General features: G+C 38.0%; 1 protein-coding gene across 3 annotated transcripts in view; it reads left to right on the forward strand.

The window, feature by feature from the left end:
• diaph3 (diaphanous-related formin 3) overlaps positions 1–26,859 on the forward strand; it is a 284,319-nt gene that overhangs the window by 64,347 nt on the left and 193,113 nt on the right. For all 3 annotated transcript variants that reach the window (XM_079598020.1, XM_079598019.1, XM_079598018.1), the window contains exon 4: positions 5,241–5,371. In XM_079598020.1, the coding sequence (XP_079454146.1) occupies positions 5,241–5,371 (131 nt within the window). The remainder of the gene's footprint in view (positions 1–5,240; positions 5,372–26,859) is intronic.

Genomic DNA, 26,859 nt, shown 5'->3' on the forward strand with positions numbered 1-26,859 from the left:
GAGATACTGAGCTATTTAATTTTTGTTTTTTATTGGTGATCTAGACACTTCCAGAGACGCAGTGTTTCTTATTTTTATTTTTATTTTTTTAGGACAGTTTAGGAATCTTTTTTCAGTTAAAGAATATGGCAGTAAGGAAGGTGGGGGCATGTCCCAGATATTTGCTCCACAAAAAGCTCAACACCTGATACATTAAATGAGCTCCCATAGGACTCGAGCAGTGAAATCAGATGTGCAGCACACAGCAAGAACTCATGCACACACTGACATCCTTGAGGACTGGCCCTTTTCACCACATTCTGGGGAACTGTACATTCCCTTGTTGTGGAAAAACTCACAGTTCTCACATGTTGGGATTGCTATTAGACACGGGGGTCAGTGATGTGATTCTTGGTCAAAGATGAAAACAAAAGCTTTTAGAATCTTTAGTGATATGACACCAACAATTACATTTCTTAGAAATGGGCACTTGAGTTTAAAAAAAATATCAAAATTTCCTTTATCAACATCATCATTATCATCATCATATGTGGATCAATGGCAGATCAAAGGCACTATCAATTCAGAGACTTTTTTTGGCTCAAACTCCAACGCGTTATGACATTTGACCATAACACACTGTTAATTATCACAACCACAGGAAGTTGAACAGGTTGATGGGACATTTTGATGATGCTTTTTTATGCCCTCAGTTGCTCTCCACCCTGATTGGATGGGAGAGGCTCTGGCATTTTAGAGGCATTTGTGACCTGTCCTTTAAATGGATGATCAATTCCCTAAGCATGTCTGACATTTGCTTATGCGCTGCTTTTTTCCGCTTGCATGTAATTATAGACAATATTGTAGAGGACAGAGCAGACAGGAAAAGCAGAGGTTGGCTTGAGCTTGCCAAAATCCTTTTATTAGAACAAACAAATCATCTAACAAAGTTTTCAAGTTCAGTCTATTCACGCTCAAATAGCAGAATATTAATATCTTCTATTTAACTGTTCTGAATAAATAAAAAATAATATATATATATATATATATATATATATATATATATATATATATATATATATATATATATATATATATATATATATATATATATGATATCTCATTCAAGCCAAGCCAATGCATACCAGAACAGACTCCTGTCCGTTTTTTTTGCCTTTTATTTAATAAGAATCGCTGCACCTGCTTAGAATTTCTCATGTAAATCTTTAATGTTATAAAGGAAAAAAACAAAGAAACATTAAAATCCACATACAATCATTTACTATCTTAATCATGTATATAGCTTCATGTTTTACCTGTGGAAACATGGTATTTTTTTATGTACCAAACAGACCATGGAAGTGTAATGGTAATTCGTCATCAGAAGATACAGGACTGGTTATGAACATGTTATGAGTGGCATATGTGCAGTGAATGATCTTCCTCTGAGTCATAACAGCGATCTCAGAAGTGCACAGGCAGCACTGGAAGCCGCTTATGCTCATCAGATTGTGTAAATCAGTGGAGAATTAATAGAAATGAAAATATATAAATATTTCCAGATATGAGCACTTTTGAAATAAAATCCCTAATGAATGCGTTTCAGTGAAGCTATGTGAACAAATAACCAGAGCAGACGTGACTGAATATGAATGCGTGTTATTCTATTCAAAATATCAAGAATTACAGGTTGATTATTTTGCACTCCTGACATAAATTAAGGAATTAAAAACACTTCAATTTGAGCTGCAAGTTTTATCATAAACAGTGGTCAAATATCGAAGCTGGAGTCTCACATCTTTCTAATGATGCTAAGTTTATCCATCAATTATGTTTTTTTTTTTTTTTTTTATGTGCTGTGAATGTTGAACAACAATAATCTGGGGCCGCTGGCGATCTTTGGGTTTAAAGGGGTTAAAACTACATAAACAGTAGTATGTGTAAAATTGTAGTGGGTTTGCTTCTGCGCCATTGATGCTTGCTGTGAGATATGCTGAAAAAACTAAGCCGACTGAAAAACGGCTCAACATTGCCCGACGGCCGCCCGTCGGCTTGGTGTGTCCCGGCCTTAAAGGTTGAAAATCCCTGGTCTAGACGACTATGAAATGTGATTGAGAATAGGAAAGCGCAAGCTTAATACTTTCAGATCTGAGCTTGTTAGCGCACAGGATGCTGGTTTGCAGCCCCACTAGGGACCTAGGAATTGTTGGTTACGTCGATCACTATTTTGCCCTTGAGCATGACACTTAACCCTGGTTGTTTCACTGGGACAGTCTCCTCAATTAGTCTACTGTAAGTCACTTTGTATGAAACTGTCCACTAAATGACACCACTAACTAATGAGAATCAGGTTTGCAGTACCTTAAGGGGAGTGATAGCTACAATTACCTAAGGAAACTTGGCTTCATGGTTTATTAATGTCATAACCTGTGCAGAGTTGATCTAATTGGCCTGTTGTCAGGCTCGAAGGGTTCAGCACTAAGCAGACAGGTCGATCCGTGACCCAGGGCGTGCTCTAGGATGTTTACCTTCGCTCCTGTGATTCCTGACAGAAGACGCCACCAGGTGATTGGAGCTTCTGCTGTGAGATCATGACTTGGCTGCTTAATGTGAAACTTTCTTTGTTTGATGTTGTTGCTGCGAGCCATATTCATGTGTAAAGATTTGTTTGGATAATGCAGGTTTCAAAGAGCAGGCTTGATCCTGAATGAGCATCGCCCTTATCTGACACTTTTATCTTTTGTTGTCTATGAGATTTTTAGTGTTGTTTATTTTTTATTATCGGGACGGGAGTAACGGGATAAACTATGCAGAACACATTTAAAATCCAGGTTTTCAAGGAAACTCTCATTATGTGAAGTAGCCCAGACAAGATGGTTCTGGAGTTTTTTCCCCCTCCTCTAAACACAAACAGCCAGAATCTCTTGTTAAATCCCAAATATGTTGTGTGGGGTTGATATTTTGCCTGGGATTTGCTGAAGATTTAGCTATTGAGTGGAAAGGAAGCAAAAAAGTCAATGTTTGCTTCCCTCAAGTTACAAAAAGCAGTCACTATGGTGATAAAGGGAGAACTATAAAGGAAGGACAGGATAGTAAAGAAAGAGAACAAGGGATGGGCGGAGAGTCTTTCACTGGAAGCAGCTGTATCTCTTGTATGTGATGATTAAGACCTCCGTCTCCTGCGGAGGGGACAGTCAGGGCAGCAGCCCACAGGCCCATTGCACCATGGGTAGGGTAAGGAGGGCTGATCCTGTGGTGTAATGACCTGCTGCTGCTGACATTGTCTGTCTCCCACTGGCAAAGTTTGTATCCTGGCTACAAGAATTAACAATTCCAGGTTAGAAAATATTAATAATACTAAATGTAGAAAACAGTTTTCAGAAAAAAAGAATAATTTACACGGAGAAAGAGAGAGAGACACTTCTAACATAATGGTAGCTGAACACAAACCTCCCCGCCCAACATAAACTAGAGGTCAAACCTCTCCTGTAAATAACCAAACTCTGCTGGTCATTTCTAACAACACATTTGAAATGTAAGTATTAAATCCAATTGAATTGTGAGTAGTATGAATGTATAGGTAATTACAGTAATTATCTTGTATGGCTAAATGGCAGCCCAGAAGACTTCATTGACTAAGGGTGCTTTCACACTAGCACTTTTGGTGCGCACCTGGGTTTGATTTACGTTTGAGTTTGGTTTGTTTGAATTATGTGAACGCTGTCGAACGCAATTGAATTCTGTTTCAGACCAGATAATCAAAACAAGTCTGAAAGCACACTAAAAGAAAGATGGAAATCAAAATCTTTACTGTACTTGATGCAAAATGAGTGACAGTTTATCCTGCTGTTGCAGTGTTGAGTGTCTTCATTCTCAGTGATTTGCTTTACTAACCTAAACGAACCTTCAAGAGCAATCAGACAAAGACAATAATGATCTATTTTGAAGCTAGTATTTGCATTTATCTTGTTTTTGAATGCATTTGTGACTTGTGTGATGCTGCATGTTTTTTTTTTACTAGTTTGACTTCTATAGTGTTACTATAAGCCTTAATGCATGTGAAATATCCTAAAGTGCTTCTTTGTGATTGACCTTGTTCAAATATCATTATCGTTTTGGCCTTAAATTAATCTAACCGTGCACCACTACTGGTGACATATGAACCGAAACTGTGACTTTGCAAATGAGTCACCCACCCATTGTGTGCAAGATTACTTGGAAAAATGTCTAAATATGTGGAAGCAAGCAAAGGCATGCATGTTCAGAGAAAAGAAAATCTTAAAGATAAATCACACACAATTATTTTCCTCATTAACATGCAGTGTCTTCAAAAACCTCAAACAATGACAAAAATAGAAGAACATTTTTTATTGTCTCTATTAGATCTGTCACAGGATTTATATGACATTGGAAGGCGTAGAGGTTTACTAATTTTTGTTCTTGTTTTTCTTCCTGTTGTTTGTTGTTGTCATTCCCTCCTCTTCATCTTCCTTATTCTCCTCCTCCTTTTCCTTTCTTTTCCTTCTCCTTTTCCTCCCTTTCCTCCTTTTCCTTTTTCTCCTTCTACTACTTCTCTTCCTCCTTTTTTCTACTACTTCTCATTCTCCTTGTTTTCCTTTTTTCTTTTTTCCACATTGTTTAATACACAAATAAAACATTAGAATAAGAATGTTCATTTTGCAATGTGCAATATTTATTGTTTTTGTACGAGTTTTGCCAACTAATTCTGGTAATTGCAGTTTTGTTAAGTCAGTAATTGAATAGGCAGAAATCTTTGTGCATTTTTGTTTGTTAATTCTAGGAGCTCTTAATCTCAAATTTGGCAAGCGACAGCCACACTTTTTTGGCATGTTTATTTGCTGGCTTCTCCAAAAATTAAAAGCTTTTCAAACTAATAAAAGAAGTTTGAAGATGATGATCAATATTCAATAGCCTGCAAATGATAATAAATACAATTTTCAGACTAAGTCAGAAAAAATATTTTCTTTTCAAAGCATATGAATTAAGGAATTTTGTTGTTTATTATTGTGATTTTATTCAAACCACAAATTGAGCCTTTTAAATTAGTAAAAAAACAATGTAATCTTATTTTAAGGCAAGTCCACTCTGTAGCCATCTAGGTATTGCCCCGGGCAGCAATTTCCAATCATGCAAGTAGAGCTCCAGTCTACTTGAATAGGGAAAAACTGAAATCTACAAAACAATGTTTGGCAATGTTTGTGACCATCTAATAGTATTTTCTCTCCATTGTTCTCTGACAGGGTAGTTTGAGGAGCAGCAGTCAAATCTCTCCTCAGGAGTTTCTGAGTGAGCTGAAAGGTGGTGCCACCGATGAGAGACTGTTTGCCTGTCTGGACTCCCTCAGAGTGTCACTCACCAGCAACCCAGTCAGGTACTCGCGTAAAGGAGTTTTGTAGCATTTATTTTAATATGTTAGTCAAGTTTTCTTGCATCAAAGTTTTCCTCTTTCTCTCTGACATGTAATTTAGCAGGATATTTTTGCTGCTGTGTCTTTTGTAGAAACCTGCTCGGGTTGCACAAACACTTTTTCCACTGGAAGGCATTTGTAAAAGCTTTCTTACATCTCAAACTTGACAAGCCAGCTTGATATTGCAGCCTGCTGAATACTCAAACACACACATTGAACTATTCAACCTGGCCACCTACCACATCTGACCTCTGACATTTGCCCGAAGGTGTGTAACTCAGCGGAGTGCTATGTGATTTCATATTTATTAATATGTATTACTATTACCGTTTGCCACGTCGCCTCAGGTTTTCCCTCCTACTTCTTAATTGTTTGATGCCTTTTGCGTCGAGCTCTCCTGCTGTTTGCCTGCATTTGTACTGCAAACATGACAGAGAGGCCTCTCCAGGAGGGTGAAGATGATAAACAATTTGTGAATAGTTTTTTTGAATACGCTTTTTTTTGTGACCATTAAAACTACTCTATTTTTACAGCATAGTTTTAAATGCAGTTCACACAGGGAGACACAACGCTGCAGGCGATGGTTGGAAGTGTACAGGAGAATACGGTAGATGGGAGAGGAAATACATATTTTATTCTCATGGCGTTGTTACTGTTGATGTCATTCTGTTGTCCTTGGATATATATATTTTTTTTTTTTGCTTTATTGTGGCTTTTATAATTTTCAAAGACTAAGCTTTTTATTGATCTTTAAAAAAAAAAACCCAAAAAAACATTAAAGCCTACATATTTCAAATAAGTGACTAGGCAAAATTATTTTTATTTTTTTTAAGCTATGGTATGCTTGGGGACCAGAATCATTTGCTTTCTATTCTGAGCACAGACTCATGACAAGACATGGTCTAATTCATCTGAGAACGGTGACCCTACATTCGCACCATGAGTGCTTTGCTTTAGGACACTCATTTTTGTTCAGTGTCCTTTTCATCTGAAACATTTTCCTAATTCCGATAAAAAAAACAAAAATCCAATAGATAAGTGGGATAGAGAGCCCAGTGTGTGCGTGCAGATAAAGTTATTACAGGCAGTTAAAGTTAAATAGACAGACTGCACTAAGCAGTGTGTCCAATTTCAAAGACTATGGATGGAAAAATAAACCTCATCTGTGATGATGGAGAAGAGAGGGAAAGACGAGAGCATGTTCGAGCAGGAGAGTCGGTGTTAAACTGTTTTCATCAGTGCTGCATTCTTTATTGGCATAATTCATGAAATGTCATGATTTCTATTAGCACCCCGAACGTCGTTCTGGCACATGCAGCTGTTTGTTATGGCCGTGAACGTCGCAGGTGGAATGATCCACAATCGGAGAGCAATGGCCGACCTTGCGTGAGGAGTCTAGCCCGAACATTACTCACACCTGGCACCTTTTCATTTGTTCCTGCGCAAGGTTAAAACTTCTCCAAACAATTCAATCTTTTTTTAATTTGTATTTTTGGCATTGTCTGACTAGAGTATGACACAAAGCTGTTTTATTCAGCTATGCTGATGAAAGCCTGCAGTGTTTTGTTCGTATAGGTCACTGTTGTGGAATGAATAAAACAAGATAAGTGTGAGGAAGCAAAGACTAGCCTATAGTAAATGTTGATTTATTGCTAAAAAGCTAATTTGCAAATGCTCAACAGTGTGGAAATGCACAACATTTTGACATGGTGTTTTTTTTCCCCATTAATACTAGATTTGGGTTGGGAGGAGCTTGATGAGTATTTCACATTAGGGAGGGAAGAGTAATTCTTCTAACATTACTGATCGAAGTAGACTCGTTACTGTGATCTTCTATCTTCCCTGGTTTTCAATAAAGAGCAAGGAGAGAAGGCCATGACAATTCCCTAATGAAAACTGACATATGGTACTATTTTATTATAACTACGATCCCCACAGGTCCCTCTCTGCGTTGGAACGTTTGGATGTTGATATTCACATGCAGTCAAGGCTGATATTAGCCCACATTGGAAGTTATTTTAACATGTATGTCACCACCTTTTTTTATTCTTTTCCTTAGAGGCTGAGAAAACTACTCCATTCTAAGATGCATTGATGCTTCTTATTGTTAATTTTGGCCAAGGTTACGGAATGCACAATAGATTGGTGACCATATTGTCCTTTGCCAATGACAATGGTGGCTTTTCCCCCCACAAAATTAAAAATATTTTAATAAAAGATAATAATAAAGATAATAAACAAAAACACAAACTCTGTGTTAACAGATAAGAGGAATGTTCTGCAGGAACACACACATTCACTTTGGACACAGTAACCTGTTAATTGTCAAAATGAAACTGAACTTACTTAAGCTGGACTGTGACACCATTTTCTTCTGGAAACAAACTTTGTTGCATCATATCTCTGTAAAGCTGCTTTGAAACAATCTTTATTGTAAAAATCACTACTGTATATAAATAAATGTGACTTGACTGTAATTTCTTTATACTGTAAATGTAAGAAATGTCTTACATTTATGCAATTACACGCTGTTATCCCTTTACAGTTACCACTCTCATAAAATTCTTGAATTACATATGGATTTTCAAACCTAAATTTAATTTCCAACCAATATTTTTTTCTTCTGAATATTAATTGTTTCCCTTGGCGTCCCGTCTGTTTAATGTGCATGCACGCTGGCGCTCATTCAGTTTGAAGTTTAACGCAGACTGTCAGGACAAGCGTTCATGCAAAATGGTTAAGGATATAACTGTAAAATTAAAGTTTTGCACTGATGAAACATCACACATTAAACGGCACACACATCTGTCAAAGCATCGCTAATGCATTACCTTGAAGCTTAAAATAAAGAATTCTCATGTTTTGGGCAGCTTGGATCACGTACAGTACCTATCCCGCAACAGTTCACTCTACTATCTTTAGATGCATTTTTTTACATAGAAATGTTTTTCAGTGCTGTCATTTGACGCGACTGGAGGAATTTTTCCTTGCACAGTGGGCAGATGCGACTAATTGACAATGACATTTGTTGTCGATGATTTTCATTATCAATTATTATCGATTTTATCTAGTGATGCACCGAAATGAAAATTTTGGGCCGAAACCGATACCGAAAATTTAGGATGCACTTGGCCGAAAACCGAAACTGAAGCCGAAAATGGCTTCTTTTAAAAACTTTAATATATATTTATATTGCTTAATTTTTAATGGATCTGATTTTCGGCGGCCGAAATTTCGGTGCACCCTTAATTTTATCGATTAGTTGTTGCAGCCTTACATATTATTTACAAATAATGATCTATAATAGTGCTTCCCTATAGATCAATTTTTTGTGCTAAATATAGTTTTTTTTTTCCCTTTCTTTCAGATTTTATCAGTTGGCTTACATTATAAACCAAAAAAAACTTGACTGATGTGATTGAAGGGAATGTTTGAGTGTTCAAGTCAAATTGAGCGTTTAACCTGTGCGCAAAAAGATGACGATTAAACTGCCAATGTTTGAATCTGTTAGCTGATGTACGAGGTCCTTCACGTCAAAAGAATGAGATGTTGTACTCTTGGGAATCCACTCAGACTTGATGAAGGATAAAAAAAAAACATCACACATGATATTTTTAATAATTAAATTCTATTTTGTTTTCTGCAGCTTGATATCCAGATTTATTTTTTTTATCAATGGATTAAACATCAATCATTGTGATAAGCTGAATGCTGGTGACATGTTGATAAATGCTCTTTGTTTTATGCGTTGTCCTGTTTGCTGTTTTTCTTGTAGCGTTGAGACAGTTGTTCACAGTTAGACAGTTCTTAGTTTCGTTTTAATTACAAATAGACATTTTGTTGTCACTTGGTTGAAATTAACAGTTTTGCAACAGCTTTGTGTGTGTCTGTTTTCTGTATGTTTGCGGTTGGTAATAATGAGCTTGATGGGTTTTGTGATTGTGTGGGTGAGGCTGGCCATCCTTTGCTTGGCTGATGTTTAATTTGTACTAATATTCTCTCCCTCTTCCTTACCACGGAAGAGAGAGATGAGAGATGTGGGATCGTGTGTATGGGTCATGAATACTGAGAATATTTAGGGGGCGTAATTCATACCCATACTTCCTCTTCTGCTCTGGCAAGGCGTCTGATTGGACGAGTGAGTGATGTTTCCATTACCTGCATGTGCCATTGTGAGGGACATTGATTTTCACTCCTCCTCCACTCCTTTTTTATCAGTTCAGGAGTTCATCCTCCCATCACAGCAGAATGCTAAATGATTTTGAAAAGACACCTGTTCTGATTTAGCAAGCCTCATTGCGCTCCACCGACTGTGACTGGTTAAATATTGAATGGGATGACCCAAACGAGGGCAGGGCATGGATGGATAGTAATCTTTTCCATTCATATGTTTACACCCTTTACCCAATTATCATCTTGCTGTACATGCTAGTAATGCTCCGATCAGGATTTTTGGAGCCAATACTGACTAATTTCTTGTCATCATGAGCTACCTACATGTATAAACGCAACAATAAAGCATACACATATTTACAATTACATCAAATAAGTAATAAGATCCTGGTTGAGATGGATAATCTTCTCCGCAACCACCACCAATGTGCAGCATCCATATTGCGCCAGAACGCACACCACACACCAGCTTACTGGTGGAGAGGAGACAGTGATGAAGCCAATCAGTATATACGGGGATGATTAGGAGGCCATGATGGACAGAGGCCACTGGGCATATTTTGGCCAGGATGCCGGGGTTACCCCCCTACTCTTTTCGAAGGACATCCTGGGATTTTTAATGACCACAGAGAGTCAGGACCTCGGTTTAACGTCTCATCCGAAGGACGGCGCTCTTTGACAGTATAGTGTCGCCGTCACTATACTGGGGTGTTAGGGCCCACACAGACCACAGGGTTAGCGCCCCCTGCTCGCCTCACTAACACCTCTACCAGCAGCAACCTGGATTTCCCAGGAGTCTCCCATCCAGGTACTAACCAGGCTCAGCCCTGCTTCGCTTCAGTGGGCAACCGGTCTTGGGCTACAGGGTGATATGGCTGCTGGTGAAAAAAAGTGTCACAATGAGATGACATTAATCTACTCACCCTTCAACCATCAAACATTAAAAGGAAATTTAAAAGTGTAAAAGCGTCAACAAAGCTAGGCTACTTTCAACAGACCAAATAACCCCAAAAGCGAGTCTTTAGTTAAATATCTTTATATCTGTATCATGTAACTTAGTTGCCTTAATCAAAAATGTTCATTAACTTCAGCATTACGTGATACTATTTCAAAGTGATTTCCGTCATTTTGACAGATTATAAATTGCATTTACCTGTAAAAACAAACCTGGAAAGAGACTAGGGATGGCGAAAACTAAAAAAATTCTTGACCGACCACCGAGCCTCATTAGCCGTTTGAAACCGGTTAACCGATTAGTTTAAAATATGCTACGCTATTTGAAATAACAGCCATTTCGAGCCGCGCCTGCAATTTCACAACTCTGTCGCATCTCTCCGCCGCTCTGCCTCCCACACACACACACACACACACACACACACACACACACACACACACACACACACCCTTCCACTCACGTCACTTTTTTAAAATCCCCAACAGCGTGAAACATGAGTCCCGCAAACGCGGCGCCGAGGAGCTTGTATGTAATCGGCGGACAAATGGCTCCTTAGTTTCGAAATGGTTTGGGTACAAGGTGATCGTGTTGAAAATAAAGGCGTTTGTCTAGCATTAGAAGCTCATTTGAAACATTGCCGTGGCTCATTTCAGCAAATGACAGCTCCGAACCAAAGAGACGCCGCTTTAGTTTGAGGTAGTGCTAACAATAATAAAGAAAGATGATGATCATCATCACCTTATCTGTTACCACTGAAATGTATTTGTAATGTATTTTCATATTTAGGCACTGTATTACACAAGTTGCAACATACGTTACATCTGTGTCATTCTGTTTGGTGAAATGGTCCCACACACTACTATTTTCTGCACGCTTCCTCCTGTCGTCTGCCCTGGCTCTAACCTCGAGTGTGTTAGCCTGTAGCCTTTACTTTCTGCAAACCTTGTGAGCGCGCGAACCCAAACGCTGTGACCTCGCGCCGAATGTTTTTATTGGTTTATTAAGTACAAACGGGCGAGTTATGAGAGATTGAGTGAGAGGGATTTGTTTACTTCACACAAAAAGATATTGGAATGAGATGCTAACTGTAGTAGCGTTTAGTCCACTGTCTATAATAGACTAATTTAGAGATCACTTTTTTTTTTTTTTTTACCGACTGCCGAAAACGTTGATACGGTCAACCATCGGTCAAACGGTCATCGGTTAACATCCCTAAAAGAGACATGGGGATAACGTGAGATTCTTTGTGCATTCCAGTTAATAATTAATGTAATATATTGTTAATTCAATTCGGGAGAACAGACCATAAATGTGCAGTATATGTTGTCCTTTTTCATACTTTTACAGTGGATTCCAAAGGGAAAAAAGAAAATAATCACGAGGAAAAGAAAGCACGGTCTCGTCTGAAGTATAAAATCATTGGTTACCCGTAAGCCAATCACATAACGTTTGGTTATGACGTGTGTTATGCGCCAGCTCAGCAGCATCGAACTGTCACTGTAAACACATTATAAATAATGCGAAAACGAAACCATCGAGAGAAATACCGGAGTGAACATGGATGTCAACGACTTTTGTAGATTATGTGATGTAAATCTACGCATCCACGGCACAATCGGGGCCTCTAAACTATTATTTGACAGTAAAGAGAAACAGGAAAATAATTGCAGCCAACTGTCAAAGTTAGGATTAGTTCTGTCAAACACATCTCTTTGTTTATTTCGAGTCTGTCGGAAATGCTGCAACTTAATTGCAAGATTACAGCATGACATGGCAATATTTACGAACTGGGAAAAAAAGGAGACACTGACCTGTCAAAAGGGTGCCAGTTCGAGCTCGAGGGTGCTTGTTCGTCCTTCAGTTTGGAAATGCCGGGAATATTCTCCACAACAGAGCGAATTGCATCCCTTGTCTCCATATCCGCGGCCGTTTTCGATTTCCCCAATCTCAAACTCGGCGCTTAGCGTCTATGTCACGGCTCTCAGCCCGCCCTCTGTTCGTTGATTGGCCGGCTGTTTTCAGGCCGGAGGAAAACTGAGAGACATGTCGATGTCTCAGACTAAGTACAGAAGCGAAATGAAATTGAGCGGAAGTACGAAGTCTGACGTAGTCAGGCTAGTCTTTGACTACCTTATTACGTCATAAAGAGGCAGATTTTTCTTATAATATCATGACCTCTTATATGGCAAAACCTCAAGATTTTTTTTTATTTCTCAGTTCATGACCCTTCTAAAAGGCAACATAATTGCTTCCTGCTGTTTTGAACTGCCTTTGTGGCCCTGTTTACACCTGGTATTAAGATGCGTTTTGTTTGATCGGATCACAGGTAGACGAGAGAGACACATTCCCATTTACACCTGGTCTTTTAATTTCTCTTTATTCTCTTTTGAGAACTTTTGACCACTTTTGTCCTGATTCTTCGACGGGAAGGTATATGGGCTGGTAAATGAATGGGCTTTTTCAGACCTTTTGATCTAATAGCCGAAATAAGCTTGCACATTTGCATATGAACGTGAAAGGAGACAACGGAAAAAGATGAATAAACGGCAACTTTGCTCTGATAGCTGCAAGACCATGCTGAACACTCGTGCGTGTTAGAAATCAGGAATGGTGAGAGAACATTGTGCTTGGTACGTTTTTCATCTTCAAACCAAACCTAGGTCTTCAACCAACAAAGTTTAAATCCTGTCTGGCTAGCGTGTTTCCCATAATGGTTACGCATTAGGTCAGTAAGCAGAGAGTAGGTGGTCTTTTGTAGTTGTTTGAACTCATCGACTGTCTACTCTACGAAAACGTACACAAAATGTTTTAGACCGTTTACATCTGCAATTAGGCTCACTAGGTTTTGAAACAACTATTGATATGGCATAAACATCACAGTTCTTCCATGTGCAGCGATCAGCACTTTTCATCTCCCTTCTCTCTTTCTGTCTCTCACCGCTCTTGCTCTTTTTCTCCCCTTCTATTCATCCCAGTGTCAACTCTGGACAGATGTGCTCTTGTCCCGACATGTGTGGGGAGATGGAATATAAAGCATGTAATTTCCCTTGGGTCCAATAAAATGGGCTGCCAATTCTCTCCAGGAACCAGGATGAAAAAAAGTTTCTGCACAAGTTATTTGAGAGAGAGAGGGAGAGAGGGAGCTTTTTATTGGCCCACTGTCACTCCTTCGTCTGTTTCTAACCCTCTAACATGCTTTCTAAAAGACCCGTTAGCTTTTCCTCTATGATGGGTGAAAATGTGCAAGACACTTTTATGTAAGGGAACGATAGTGGAGAGAAACAGACCTTAGAGGAGTGACGGCGAGTGAAAAACGAGGAGACAAAAACAAAGGAAGTTGTCTGCAAATATACGTTGAATATCAATAAGTATTTTTTGTTTGTGAGTAAAATAAATGAGACATGTGCAAACTTTATTTACAAAATGTATTTATTTAAATCTATATATTATTCATATTTTTTTGTGGATTGATGAATCCTTGATGAGATTTTCCTTATCTCTAGTAGTGTTAAACTTTCAGATTAATAAAATAAAATTGGTGTCCACGGGGTCTTAAAAAGTATTAAAAGTGGATAAATCAATTAAGAGAAAATTAAGGCCCTTAAAAAGTATTAAAGTCTTAAATGCTATTTTCCTAGGTATTAAATTTTGTATCTTTTCATTTGTTACCGCGCTCACTGACTGACTGCACTACACTCACTGCTATGTTTAAATGCAAGTTAAAGTGTTGCCGATGTAACTGGTTAAAACTTGAAGTGGCGATGTGTTCTTAAAATGTAAAGAGTCTTTAAAAAGGTTTTAAAAGGTATTACATTTAACTCCATGATTCCTGTATATAGACTGTAAAAGTAAAAAAGTAATTATGCAAGAGTCAGATGTACTGCAGAACTTTTTGAAGGATGAGCATTAGAATTCTGTGGAACCTGCAGTTGCAGATATCCTTGCATGTCTGCTGATGAGCAAAACCAGCTGATTTAGCTAACTTTTATGTTTCTTCAAAACATTGGGTTTGCTGGGCTACTAATGTCCCTTCTACATTTTTGGGTGAACTATTCCATTAATGTATATCCAAATTTGGTTAGCAGTGTGTTAAAAAAAAATGTTATAGACATAGTTTCACAAAAACTTTCGAAAGGCTACATGTTTTACTTCTTAAGGGGTCATGGTTTAAATATTGATTTAAGTAGGACCAGTCCCTGAGGGTTAAATTTAATAGAATTTACAGGCTTCCCACACTCCTGGAAAACCAGGGGATTTCAAAACTGTGATTTCCAGGACTGGAAAAGTCATATAAATTCTTAAAAGGTCATGAAAAAGTCACAGATACTTCCAGTCAATTTCCAGTACAACTTCCAGTACACTACCGTTCAAAAGCTACAGTAAAACAATAATGTGAAATTTATTACAGTTTAAAATAACTGTTGTGTTTTAATATATTTTAGAATGTAATTTATGTATTCCTGTCATGGCAAATCTGAATTTTACAGAATCATTACTCTAGTCTTCAATGTCACATGATCATTCAGAAATGATTCTAATATGCTGATTTTGTGCTCCAAAACATGATTATAATCAATGTTAAAAACAGTTGTGCTGCTTAGTATTTTTGTGTAAACAACTGATATAGTTTTTTTCAGAATTACTTGATGAATAGATAGAATAGCATTTATTTGAAATATAGGCTAAATATTTTGTAACATTACAAATGTTTTGCTTTCAATTTGATCAACTTAATTAATTCTTGCTGAATAAAGTTAGTGTTCAATTCTTAAAATGGAAAAACAATTCTTATTGACCACATTTAAAAATGTATCCTTAGTTCTATAGTATTTTTTTTGGCTAGAAATGGCTCATTGTAGTGCAGTCTTTATAAAATGGCATTATAAAAATCCTAATCCAGTCATATTGAGTAGGACTCAAGATCATGGAAATGAATGAATTAACCCTGAATTGAGTGATGATCATGACTATGTGCAGAACATTTGGGTGTGGGGATTTGCTGAACTAGTGTCAATCAGATCTGTGTGTTATTTCTAAATGTTTTATTATAATTAGCTACATTTACATGAACACCTTTCGTTTCAATTGGAATTAATTCCGATTGATGAATCCGAATGTAGTGTTACCTGAACGCTAAATGAAGTGATTGGGTTAATGTGCGCATTTAAATGTCAAGCTTCTAATCAGAATAGATTTTTTTGACATGCGCACACACACTGCATAAATAATACTACAGAGTTTCCCGCTGTTTGCACATACTATTGTCCTACATTGCTTCTTTTCTTTGACTTTTGTTACTAATTCTAAAACCACAAACACATGAACCGTTGTGCCGTGCTGCTTATATTTATCAAGCAGTAAAAATAGCCATTCCCGCACTCAAAACAAGGCATCTGTAGATGAGTCCGAAACAAGGACTGTTGGGATGTTGTCCTGCTCCACTTCACAGACGACCAGTGTAAGGAGAATTTTAGAATGACGCGACCCATTTATGACACTTAATTTTAACAACAGCAGCTCGTTCCATGAGTTACACGTCATTATGCCATTTTTACGTCATTGCACATGCACAGTACCTTCCAGTTTCAGGTTTCAATCCGATCAAGTGTTTACATGTCTTCTCGATTGGATTACTAAAGGTTTAAACCACCCCTTACAATCCGAATGGAATTTCAATTGGATTTGGCCAATTTATTCTGATTGACTTGGTTACATGTGCCTTTTTTTTTATTCCAACTGTGCTAGTAGTCCGATTACAATCGGATTATTAGGGTCCATGTGAACACAGCTATTGATAGCTCACATAGGACATATTAGAAAGAGGAGCGATTATTGTTGACATGCACCAGACGATCAGGATTTGAATTCTTGGTTTGAGTTTTGTCAAATCTAGTTTGATTACAAAACTGTGGAGGAGAGTAAAACTGAGTTACAGCGTAATACAACATTGCCTGATCACATAGTCTTTTCTGCATACATGCTGTCAGTAACAATTTGTCTAATAGCCCGTTATTGAGTCTCACTTGGTTGTGTGCAGATTGCCCTCCTTTATTTTCGTTCCAGTGCCTCTACTCCCTGCATGCGGACAGCGTGTTCGTTCTGGATGTGGAATGTACTGGTCAGAGCACTTGCTGGAAACATTCCTCCTTTCTCCAGTGAGCATGTTTAGCTGTGCTGTTGTAGTTAAAGGCGGTGAGTTAGCTCAGTGACGGTCACTCTCCACAGAGCTCAGCGGGCCTGAGCTCAGAGACACACTGCCCATGCTCTTCCCTCCTGCACTGGCCCATTGTTCAGTCGGTCATGCCCCATCAAACTCCTCCATAGAGGAGACCGAGCACCACTGTGTAGGTAGAAATTTTACCTCTAAATTGTCACTGAAGCCACTAGATCATACATTTGTTTTTATTTGAAATTTTCTTAATATACACTATCATTCAATTCGTTTTTAAAGAAATTATTTTGCTCCGCAATGTCGCATTAAATTGGTTGACAGTTGATATTAAAAATTCTAAATATTACCAAATATTTCTATTTAAAATAAATGTTGTTCTTTTGAATCTTCTATTCATCAAATAATCCTGATAATCTAACTCTTTTCAACATTGATAATAATAAGAAATGTTTCTTGAGCAGCAAATCATGCTTTTTCAGGTACAGTAGCCTATAGTTTTATTTGACATCTTAAGAAATACTACAACAATTGAATAATCAAATGTAAAAAACACAATATTGTCTTCACTGTATTAATTAAATATAAATTAATTCATAGTAAAGATACTAAAGTGATTCAGTCAAAAGCAGCGAATGATTTAAATTTATTTTATTAACATTAATGAAACCAATGGCAACAGTTTGTTAGTCTGCTGTCCCTTTGAGAACAAATGTATGGATCTAGTATACTGTTACACATCTGATTTTCTCGTAACTGTTTGTTCACGTAGCATTTAACAGACTGTGTTTATGTGAATTTTATAAATGTATGTGTATTTGACCATTTAAGCGCAATAAGCTGTGAAAGAGAACTGAATTTGGGATTGCATTTATCTGAGAGGCGACATCTGTGCTTACGCTTCGGCTGTGTGTCTGTCAGTGTGAGCATCGTATTGATTCCTTTTCGTGGCTTATTGTGATTTAATAACACAACAACGTGTGTTTTTAGTTAATATAAACTGTATAATTTTTAGTACAGTGACATTTAAAAAGTAACACTTAAGAATATACATTTTTGAAATTTGAATCGATGTGAATTGGCAGAATATAAAATTACGATGTGAATCAACCCACCACACCCCTACATATTATACATCATTATTATATTTCAAAATATTACGTTTTTACTGTATTTTTTATGCAACCATTATGAGCATAAGAGACATTAAAACATCTCATTGACTTTAAATTTAATAAAAGAAACCAGTTGGTACTATTCTTTGTGTGCTGATCATCATTTTAAATGTTATCTGATCTACTTAGCAATTGAAGTAAAAAAATTAAGACAAGACTCCCGACGCAAACACATTCCTTTCTTAAAACTTGTCTGTTCCCAAAATATTATAGGCCTAGGTCATAAATGAATAAGAATAGTTCATCGACATGCAAATTCTGTCATCAGTTACTCACCCTCCTGCTTTTCCAGCCCTATAGGCCTTTATATCTTCGTTGATGACACATGGAGTATTTATGATGTTTTTTCAGCAGCAACATTTTCATCCCTTTGCGGATTTAGCGGAAGAAAGCAATATTTGTGCTTGTTTTTTAGGGTGAGAAAATGAAGGAAAGGTCTGTCATCAAAACATTTCATTGTATTAGATGATAATGCCTAATTTAATTCTCTGACTGACAAGCAATTATCAAGGCAGCCTTTTCTTTGCTTCAGGAAAGTATATGTTTGTCTGTGCTGGTTCAGATTATCAGTTGTTTCTTTCCATTCTCTCCATTGTCTTGCCCCTTGCAACCCATTTCTGCTTGTGAATGCAGATCCCACACCTCCTCCTCTTAGGGGTCAGCCAATCTCTCACTCCTGATTTGGGCTAGCAGCTTTTGTTTTGACTTGTGTGCAGTTTTTTTGCATCTATTATCAGGTTTTTCCTTTTCTCTCTCGGTCTCACCCTCACACTTTGTCTTGTTGCGAGAGTTGCACAAAGTAATTCCCACTTCTCTCGAATGAGGACTCGCACCCTCAACCCTCACCTGCCCCCTCAGGACACCGAACCAGTGCGCACACACCCATGCCCTCTTGCTGAGCCGAGGCGTTTGTGTAGGGAACATAATTGTATTAAATGAAGGTGATAAATGGCACTGACAAACAGGTGGAAATTGGTTTTAGATATTGTATTAAAACTGACCTTCAGGTTTAAAGCTTCAGATTTGTTATTTTGTCAGACACACAATAGCGAGTGACTTCGTGAGCCAAGTGGAGAGGTTTTGAGCCTTGGCTTTGTGACATCTTTCAGAGAGTGCAGCCAATAAAACTGCACCGGATGGACACATAGTGAGATCTGGCCTCTCCGCTGCCCTATCTTCTTCTCTTTGCAGATCCTTCTCCCTATTCATCATCACTGACAATGGCTTCATTCCATCTTTTTGCAAACACTCCTGGCACGTTTCCTGCATCCGTGTTGCTTGAATCAAATCTTTTGTCTTTTAATTTGAGGTCTCCATCAACTAGCATAAAGGACATGCCTACCTTTTAATTGTTTCCCCCACCCATTTAATTAAGTTTGATGTATTTGTTGGTCTGAACAGAAGCAGTAAGATGTTTAAGCTGAAATGATTAATGGTTTTAATTAAACAACTGATTCACAGAGATAGGGATGTGGTGAGATAAAAGAAATGAGAAGGATAAGAGGAGAGAATGTCATCCAGAATTTCGTTTGGATGACTTCATTACAAATTACTCTTATGAACTGGTTCATTTAATGAATAGTTATAAGACAAGTTCCAAGTTTGTAACACTGGCCTGTATCATTTATATTATTAAATTATGTGTAGTCACTTATACCTTCGTACAATGCAATTCCACAGGGAAAATGCAGTCATTTCAATTGTAATGAGGGATGCTTGATTCGAAACATTGCATTTCACATATTTAAGTTTGTTGTTTTTAGACTTTGAACGTGCAAATTCACCACGTTTATTTACCAGTATAAAGCTGCTTAGTTTGGAAGTGAATTCTGAGTAAGCTGTGCTTCATCCACCACCATTGATAATGTACAATGGACCTTCTTTGCCTGCAAAATTTCAGTTTTGCTAATGTGAGATTGGTAATGTGAGATTGCTAATGTGAGATTGCACGCCTTTCGCAAGGAATTTATTCCATATGTCAACTAAATGTAAATTATAATTGGGTACCCAGGGTCATGAAAAACCTGGAAATATTGGGAAATTTGTTTCATGAAAAATTGCTTTGAGGGAAACCTTTATGAAATTGCCTAGTTTTTATCCAGTTATCATGAATGATTGAAAATGACATGGAGAGAGTGAGTTTTTCTATTTAAAGTGAGAGAGACTATTTAAAGTCTTCAAAGTTTGATTCAAGAGGGGGGAGAAGATAGAAGAGGGCCAGACAGAGCGAGTGCCAAGACAAGAGGAAGCACCTGCATTTCTTAGCATGCTGTATCTCTGAGAACATGACCCAAGCATGATTTAAACTCTGGTCTGCACAAGAACAGCAGCTGTTTTATGTCGACGTACACTTAACACATTACCCTCGTAGCCACAGCTTTGACTTTTGTATTTTTGAGTGAATACATGTGTGGTGCTTGTTTGTCTAATGTACATGCATACAAGTGTGTTAATCACAGTATGGCTCTCCAGGTCACCCCGGAGGCTTTTTTTTTTTTTACAACTTTAAAACATTTTCCGCACCACACTACTCCAACCCACAGGCACAGCTTCTTAGCCTTCAGGCAGTTATGCAGAGATGAGTGTTTGTTTGTGTATGAGGATACATATATCAACCCCTAGTCTTACTCTTACAGAGTATAATCGAGGAGAAAACTGAACAGAACATGATATACAGTACTGTTCAGAAGTCTTAGGGACGTTAGTATTTTCACCTCAAAAAATGGTTTTAAGCCAGTCAGTTATTTATATATTTTGCTGTAGTATGTCAGTGTACATGTCCAAACATTCATTTTGCCATTAATTGTAATAATCCAGTCAGATTTTTGTATGCACAAGGAGTCTAACAGCAGCTGGTATGCTCCGCACAGAGATCTCATTTCACCATCATAGTCCATCCATGATTACATGAAGAAATAGAAAAAAAACTGAGACAGACTAAATCCAGAAGAACTGTGGCAATGTCTCCAAGACGCTTGAAGAAACTTCCTAGAATGCTACCTGAAAAGCTATGTGCAAATGTACATGGGACAAAAGCGGTTTTTGAACACAAATATTGATTTGATTTAGTTAATAGAACTTTATTGATAAATAAAATCTATTTATGACATTATTTTTGAAAGCATCCTCACTTTACAGTATTTTTACACAAGTGCCTAAAACTTTTCACAGTACTGTAGCTTTGCAGGAAGGTTTCTTCAAGCATCTTGGAGACATTGCCACAGTTCTTCTGCATTTAGTCTGTCTCATGTTTTTATTTTTCTTCATGTGATCACAGACAGACTCGATGATGGTGAGATCAGATCTCCGTGTGGAGAATACCGGCTGTTGTCAGATTCATGTGCACTCAAATCTCACTGGATTATTACAATTAAAGGCAAAAATTTATATTTGTAAATGTAAACTGATATTTCCTACTAACATACTACAGCAAAATATATTAAATAACTGGCTTAAAACCATTTTTTGGGGTCAAATAATTTTGCACAGTGATGTAGTTAATTTCTTTATTGTACAGATCACAAACCACATCTACAAGTCTAAAATACGGTGTAAATTTCACAAGAGCCGTAAATAATTAGCGTCCCGTATTTCTGAGACCTTTTTAGCTTACTGTAGATAGTAATTTTAGCGTTTCGTGTGAACTTTATTGCTCAGCTGATATGCTGTGGGTGTGCTGGTGGTGATGGTTGTCATTAAACGTGATGGAATTTTTAATCGGCATAATGCATTAAAATTATATTTTGATCGGCTGTCACATCAAGGTCTGAAAATGTTTCAGAATGCCTTCGTTATTTAGATTCCAGCAATTTGGTTTCTCTCAACACCAGTCGTGTTTTATTGACGAGAGGTTGCTGTTCAGAGACAGCCTTATTGATTGAGCCAAATTTAAATTACCGCCCCAAGTTTAACTGATTAAGGCAGCTTCATGTTTGTCTTCTAGCCTCAACTCACCAGGGAGTTTTTATTTCCTCCCGCTCTCTCTCTTTGATGGAATGACCATTCATGCTGCTCAGTGCAATGCTGAATAAATTCAAGGACTAATTATAGTTTTAATTTTTCACCAATTAATTTTTCACAGCTAGTTTTGCTTCGAAATGGCTCGTAGTTCATACTCGTCTTTTAAACGTGACACTTTCTAAAGGTCCACAAGTTTCTTTCACGCTGTACAGTGCAGCTGATCGAACAATGCACAAACTCTCTTTACATATATGCCAAGGGTCTAGAAAAATTCAGACAAATATATTCTATCCCACATTCATTTTGGTGTGTGTGCATTCGAATAGGGAAGCATTCTGGGAATAAACGATTGAATGTGAATGCTCAAAACCAAATGTGACTTTAGCTGAACGCAGGCTTACATTTTCGCTTCTTATTTGCGATGGATATTCTTTCTCACTCAGCGTGCTCACTCTGATGCAAATCTCTTCTCCCCTTGCTCACGTATGGACTTTGCTAAATTGCCTCTACTCAAAAAAAGCGCCTTCCTACAGAAAGTACAGACTTCCCAGGGTGCACCAGGGGAGGCCCTCCGAATGGCTCCAGACAGGCCTATCAATCTGAATTTCTAATCCAGCCATTTCAGCCTTGTTTAGGGCCTCATTTGCCTGCAATTCAAATGTCAGCTTATTGAGTTTCTGGCCGCAACTCGCTCTCTCTCTCTTTCTCTTCTAGCCCACCGGCCCCCTGTATCCTTCCATAACTCTGCGCTAAAGCATTTAGCTGCACTCATACTCCAGTGTGAAGTCTGAGAGAGAAGTTTGCTTGCTGCTTTGATGGAGAGAGCTCTGTTGTTCATGTGAGCGTATATATGGCTGAAATCAGTCACCGTTCTTTTGTCTGATTGCACCGTTATGATGTGTTTTTCCTTCCATGTGAGGAGAAAAAGGAACATTTTCTGTTCTGTTCTTCTGTTCTTATTTCAAGAATCAGTTTTCCTTTTATCCTGAAGAAATGTTGAGATGTAATGTAGGGCCGATTAATGGGTTAAAAGTTATTTATTGGTTTAATATTGATCGCCTTTTAATTTGTGATTGGCCCAAATACCTTAAGCATGTCACGGAAATGTCACGCCTCTTTACATATTTGGAACATCAGCTCCCAAAGCAATAAGGACAGGTGACAATGTTGTTACTACCTTATCAATTCAATCGCGAATCTGATCCGGAAAATGCAGATGACCAAGCTGATCTATCACCTTTGCCAGCGCGACTGGACCAGAACGTATCAGATTAAAGGTTTTATTTCATTGGGGACATGATTACTGATTATAATGACTTATACCGTCTTTTTATGCGTCGTGCTATAGGGGGGGGGAACACTATGTAAACCTAAAACCATGTCTGTATTTGTGATCGCCGGCGGCAACAATAATACAGTGAGAATAAAAGTTACGCCTTCTTTCTTTGCGTATGCATTTGAGCGGTGTTATGAAACTCTGCCCCCAAACACTGACGTAGATTTTTGGGGGTGTGTTTGAATTAAGTGTTTTAGGAAGGAGTGGCTGAGCCTTAATTTTTACAAAGAATATCTCTTTGAGTTTCAGACTTTGAACTTTGTAACTCTGCAGATCTTTTACAGCTACAAACAGCTACATAACGCTAAAGAAAAAGGAAAACAAGAAATCGCATCATGACCCCTTTAACACATTTATTCAGCAATGATGGATTCAATCAATTAAGTGTATAGTAAATGCATTTATGATGCTTTTTTATTTTTCAACATACAAAAAATACTGTACTTTTGTACTTTCTAAAAATCAAAGAATCCTGAAAAAAGTAAATCACTTTATACCCAAATGTCAAAAATAAATTGAATCAATGAACAGCATTAATAAAGCCCCAGTTTTTAACTAAAAAAAGTTGTTTTAGGGTTTAGTTATCCTTTAAGCAGCACAACTGTTTTCTACATTGACAGTAAAAATACATGTATGACATGTAGCGTGTGTGTGTGTCATAGCAGTCAGGATCTTTTGTGACCACCAGTTGCTTTATTATCTACAGTGCATCTCATCTTCATGGACTGCACCATGACTATAGTAGGTTCATGCAGGTGATTAGGGATTCTGGGCATCTTCCTCCTGGTGTTTTTCCAGAGTCAGTAGATGGGTCTCTTTAACGTCCTAAGTTATTGGAACTGTGACCGTAATTGTCTACTGCCTGTAAGCTGTTAGTGTCTTAAGTACTGTTCCACAGGTGGTTGTGCAATAGAGATGTGCGAATCAGCTCCAACGTCACCCGAAACCGCAGCCAAAAACAAATCATCCACCGCCACCCACCTGCACCAATAATATTCTCTGATTTAGATATCCGCACCCGATGGTCAATTATTGGACAATTATTCTTAAGCGTGATGATAAATGGATGATCACCTTCAACAGCAGACTCTGTGAGGCTAGAGCTGATGTGCGCATCTCTAATGGTAACATAATAATACACTGAGGAATGCTGCTTTTTCTTAATGGCAAAAACACAGGCTTTACTCCCTTGGAACTTAAACTGAATGTCACTGTTTCTGTCACTGCGACTTCCCGAACAGACGCACACACGCACGCACGCACGCACGCACGCACGCACGCACGCACGCACGCTACACCACACCACACCACACCACACCACACCACACCACACCACACCACACCACAACACAGCCGTTGCATATTACATAGGTTACCCAGCACTTGATTCATTCTCGTTAACCACTTCGCTAAAACGCTCCCACACGGAACTTTTCTTTCTTTCCTTCCTTTTGTTTTGTTTTTAATTCTCCATCTTTAATTCTCTCTTGGACCGCCTCCATTTCCGCTTAAAAAAGCAGACCCTGCGCAGCTCGCGTAGCATATCTTAATGAGAGTGCAAGTTAGTGCATGTCTGCCAGGCGGCAAAATTAAGTTTTAAACATGCTCATATTTTAGAGAATATAGTTCATATTTACGTTATTAATGTAAGGTAAATGCCTCGGACTCTGGGTCCGTATGAATTAGCTCAAATGATCTATAGGGAATTTTAATAACTAATCATGAATATGATTAATATATTGCATATTACAGTTACATTAAATTATCGAAATTGAAGATAGACTATATGAATATATGAATAATCAATCACAACGAATTATAATTCCTCATTCATACATCAATAGTCTTCTTTCAGATCGATTGAGATAATCTTTAAGGGAAATTATGTAATCATCAAATCGGTGTTGTCCAGCAACGACCGTAAGATTAAACTATCAATTTCTCAATAAAGTTATCCCTTACAAACTCCAAGAAATATTAACTTTCTGGCCGTGAACATTAATTTTCTTGTGTTTATAAAATTAAAACTACTTAATGTAGTAAATAATGAGCGCGGTAGCTCTTGGATCTATCTCATTGACTTGTAATTATGCACATTTACACAGAAGCAGTCATATAATATATGGTTTTAATAAATGCAAAACTACAGAATATAGACTACGTACTACGCAAGATACACGGTTTATATATCTATGTACATTTACTTACAGTTAACAATAAGACAAACGGATAACAAATGAGAGAAGGAGAGTTGGAGAGAGAGAGAGAGAGAGAGAGAGAGTGCTCTGGGGAGGGGCGCTCGCCGGAGCACGCGCTGAGGTTGTAAGGTGAGAGAGAAAATGATCAGAGTTGACCATGGAACAACAACATCACAGAAACCTTGAGAGCCATCAAAATGCATCGAACCTTAAAACATTAAAACTCGTTAGAGTTGATACTTGCACAGTTCTTTGCGTTAGTGTCTGAGGAGCGCGCATTCTCGTGCCGAGGCGCGTTCTCTCGTGAATCCTCGGAGCAGGGCGCGTGCTTGTGTTGCCATAGCGAGCTGTTCGCGGGAGTTTTGAAGGCCTCTTTTGGAAGGGAAGTTGCTGAAGGAATAATCCACGCTAAATTCGTTCACTCTTAGGTGAAGGCGAACCAAGGAGAATTTGAAAATGAAACAAAAGAAACTTAGATAAAGAAAATAAAAGACGACGAAAACTCCAAAGTAGGGCTGGGATAAACGATTATTTTTTAAACGATTAATCTAGCGATTATTTTTCCCGATGCATCGATTAATCTAACGATTATTTTTCCCAGTCCGATTCGATTTCGATTATCGATTATCTGCCCATTAATTGACTATAATAGCAATTTATACATGTTGATTTACATGTCTGAATGAAAAAAAACATGAATTCCTTAACATTGCAATAGCCTATATGTTTATTGCTCTTAAAATTCCAAAATAAAACATTGTACAAGTGCATGCATTTCTTAGTCAGAGGTAGCATTCAATAAAACCTTGATTAAATATCAACAAGTAGGCTAATCAAATCCTATGTGTGTAATATAAAGATTTCAGATTAATATATTCGTTTTCCTTAAAATTTGAATTAACAGAACAACTTAAACACTTTGCAGTTTGAATGATGTCCTGTAAACAAAATGACGGAGTATGTTTTTGTTTCCACTGTTCGATCGCGCCTCACACTCACACACACACACACACACACACACATAATTAAACACTCTGCGACTTTGCGATCGCGCCTCTCTCTCTCTCACACACACACACACACACACACACACATAATCAAACACTCTGCGACTTTTCGATCGCGCCTCTCTCTCTCTCACACACACACGCGTACACAAATATAATCAAACACTCTGCGACTTTGCGATCGCGCCTCTCTCTCTCACACACACACACAGACACACACACACACACACACATAATCAAACACTCTCAGACTTTTCGATCGCGCCCGCGCCTCTCTCTCTGCCGTGGTGCTAGAATGGAAGGCCATCTCCATTTTGCAAAGACGACATATCAGGGAATTGTTTCCTTTTTAATTAAAGAATTCCCACACTTTAGAGGAACGAGTGCGTGCCGCCTTGCACTTCTGAAAGTCTGAGGAGCGAGTGGTGTTGCTACTACTCTCCGACGCCGCCATTTTTGTTTTGGGTCTGACGAATCGA

Source organism: Phoxinus phoxinus, assembly GCF_949152265.1.
Source record: "Phoxinus phoxinus genome assembly, chromosome: 22".
Classification (NCBI taxonomy): Eukaryota; Metazoa; Chordata; class Actinopteri; order Cypriniformes; family Leuciscidae; genus Phoxinus; species Phoxinus phoxinus.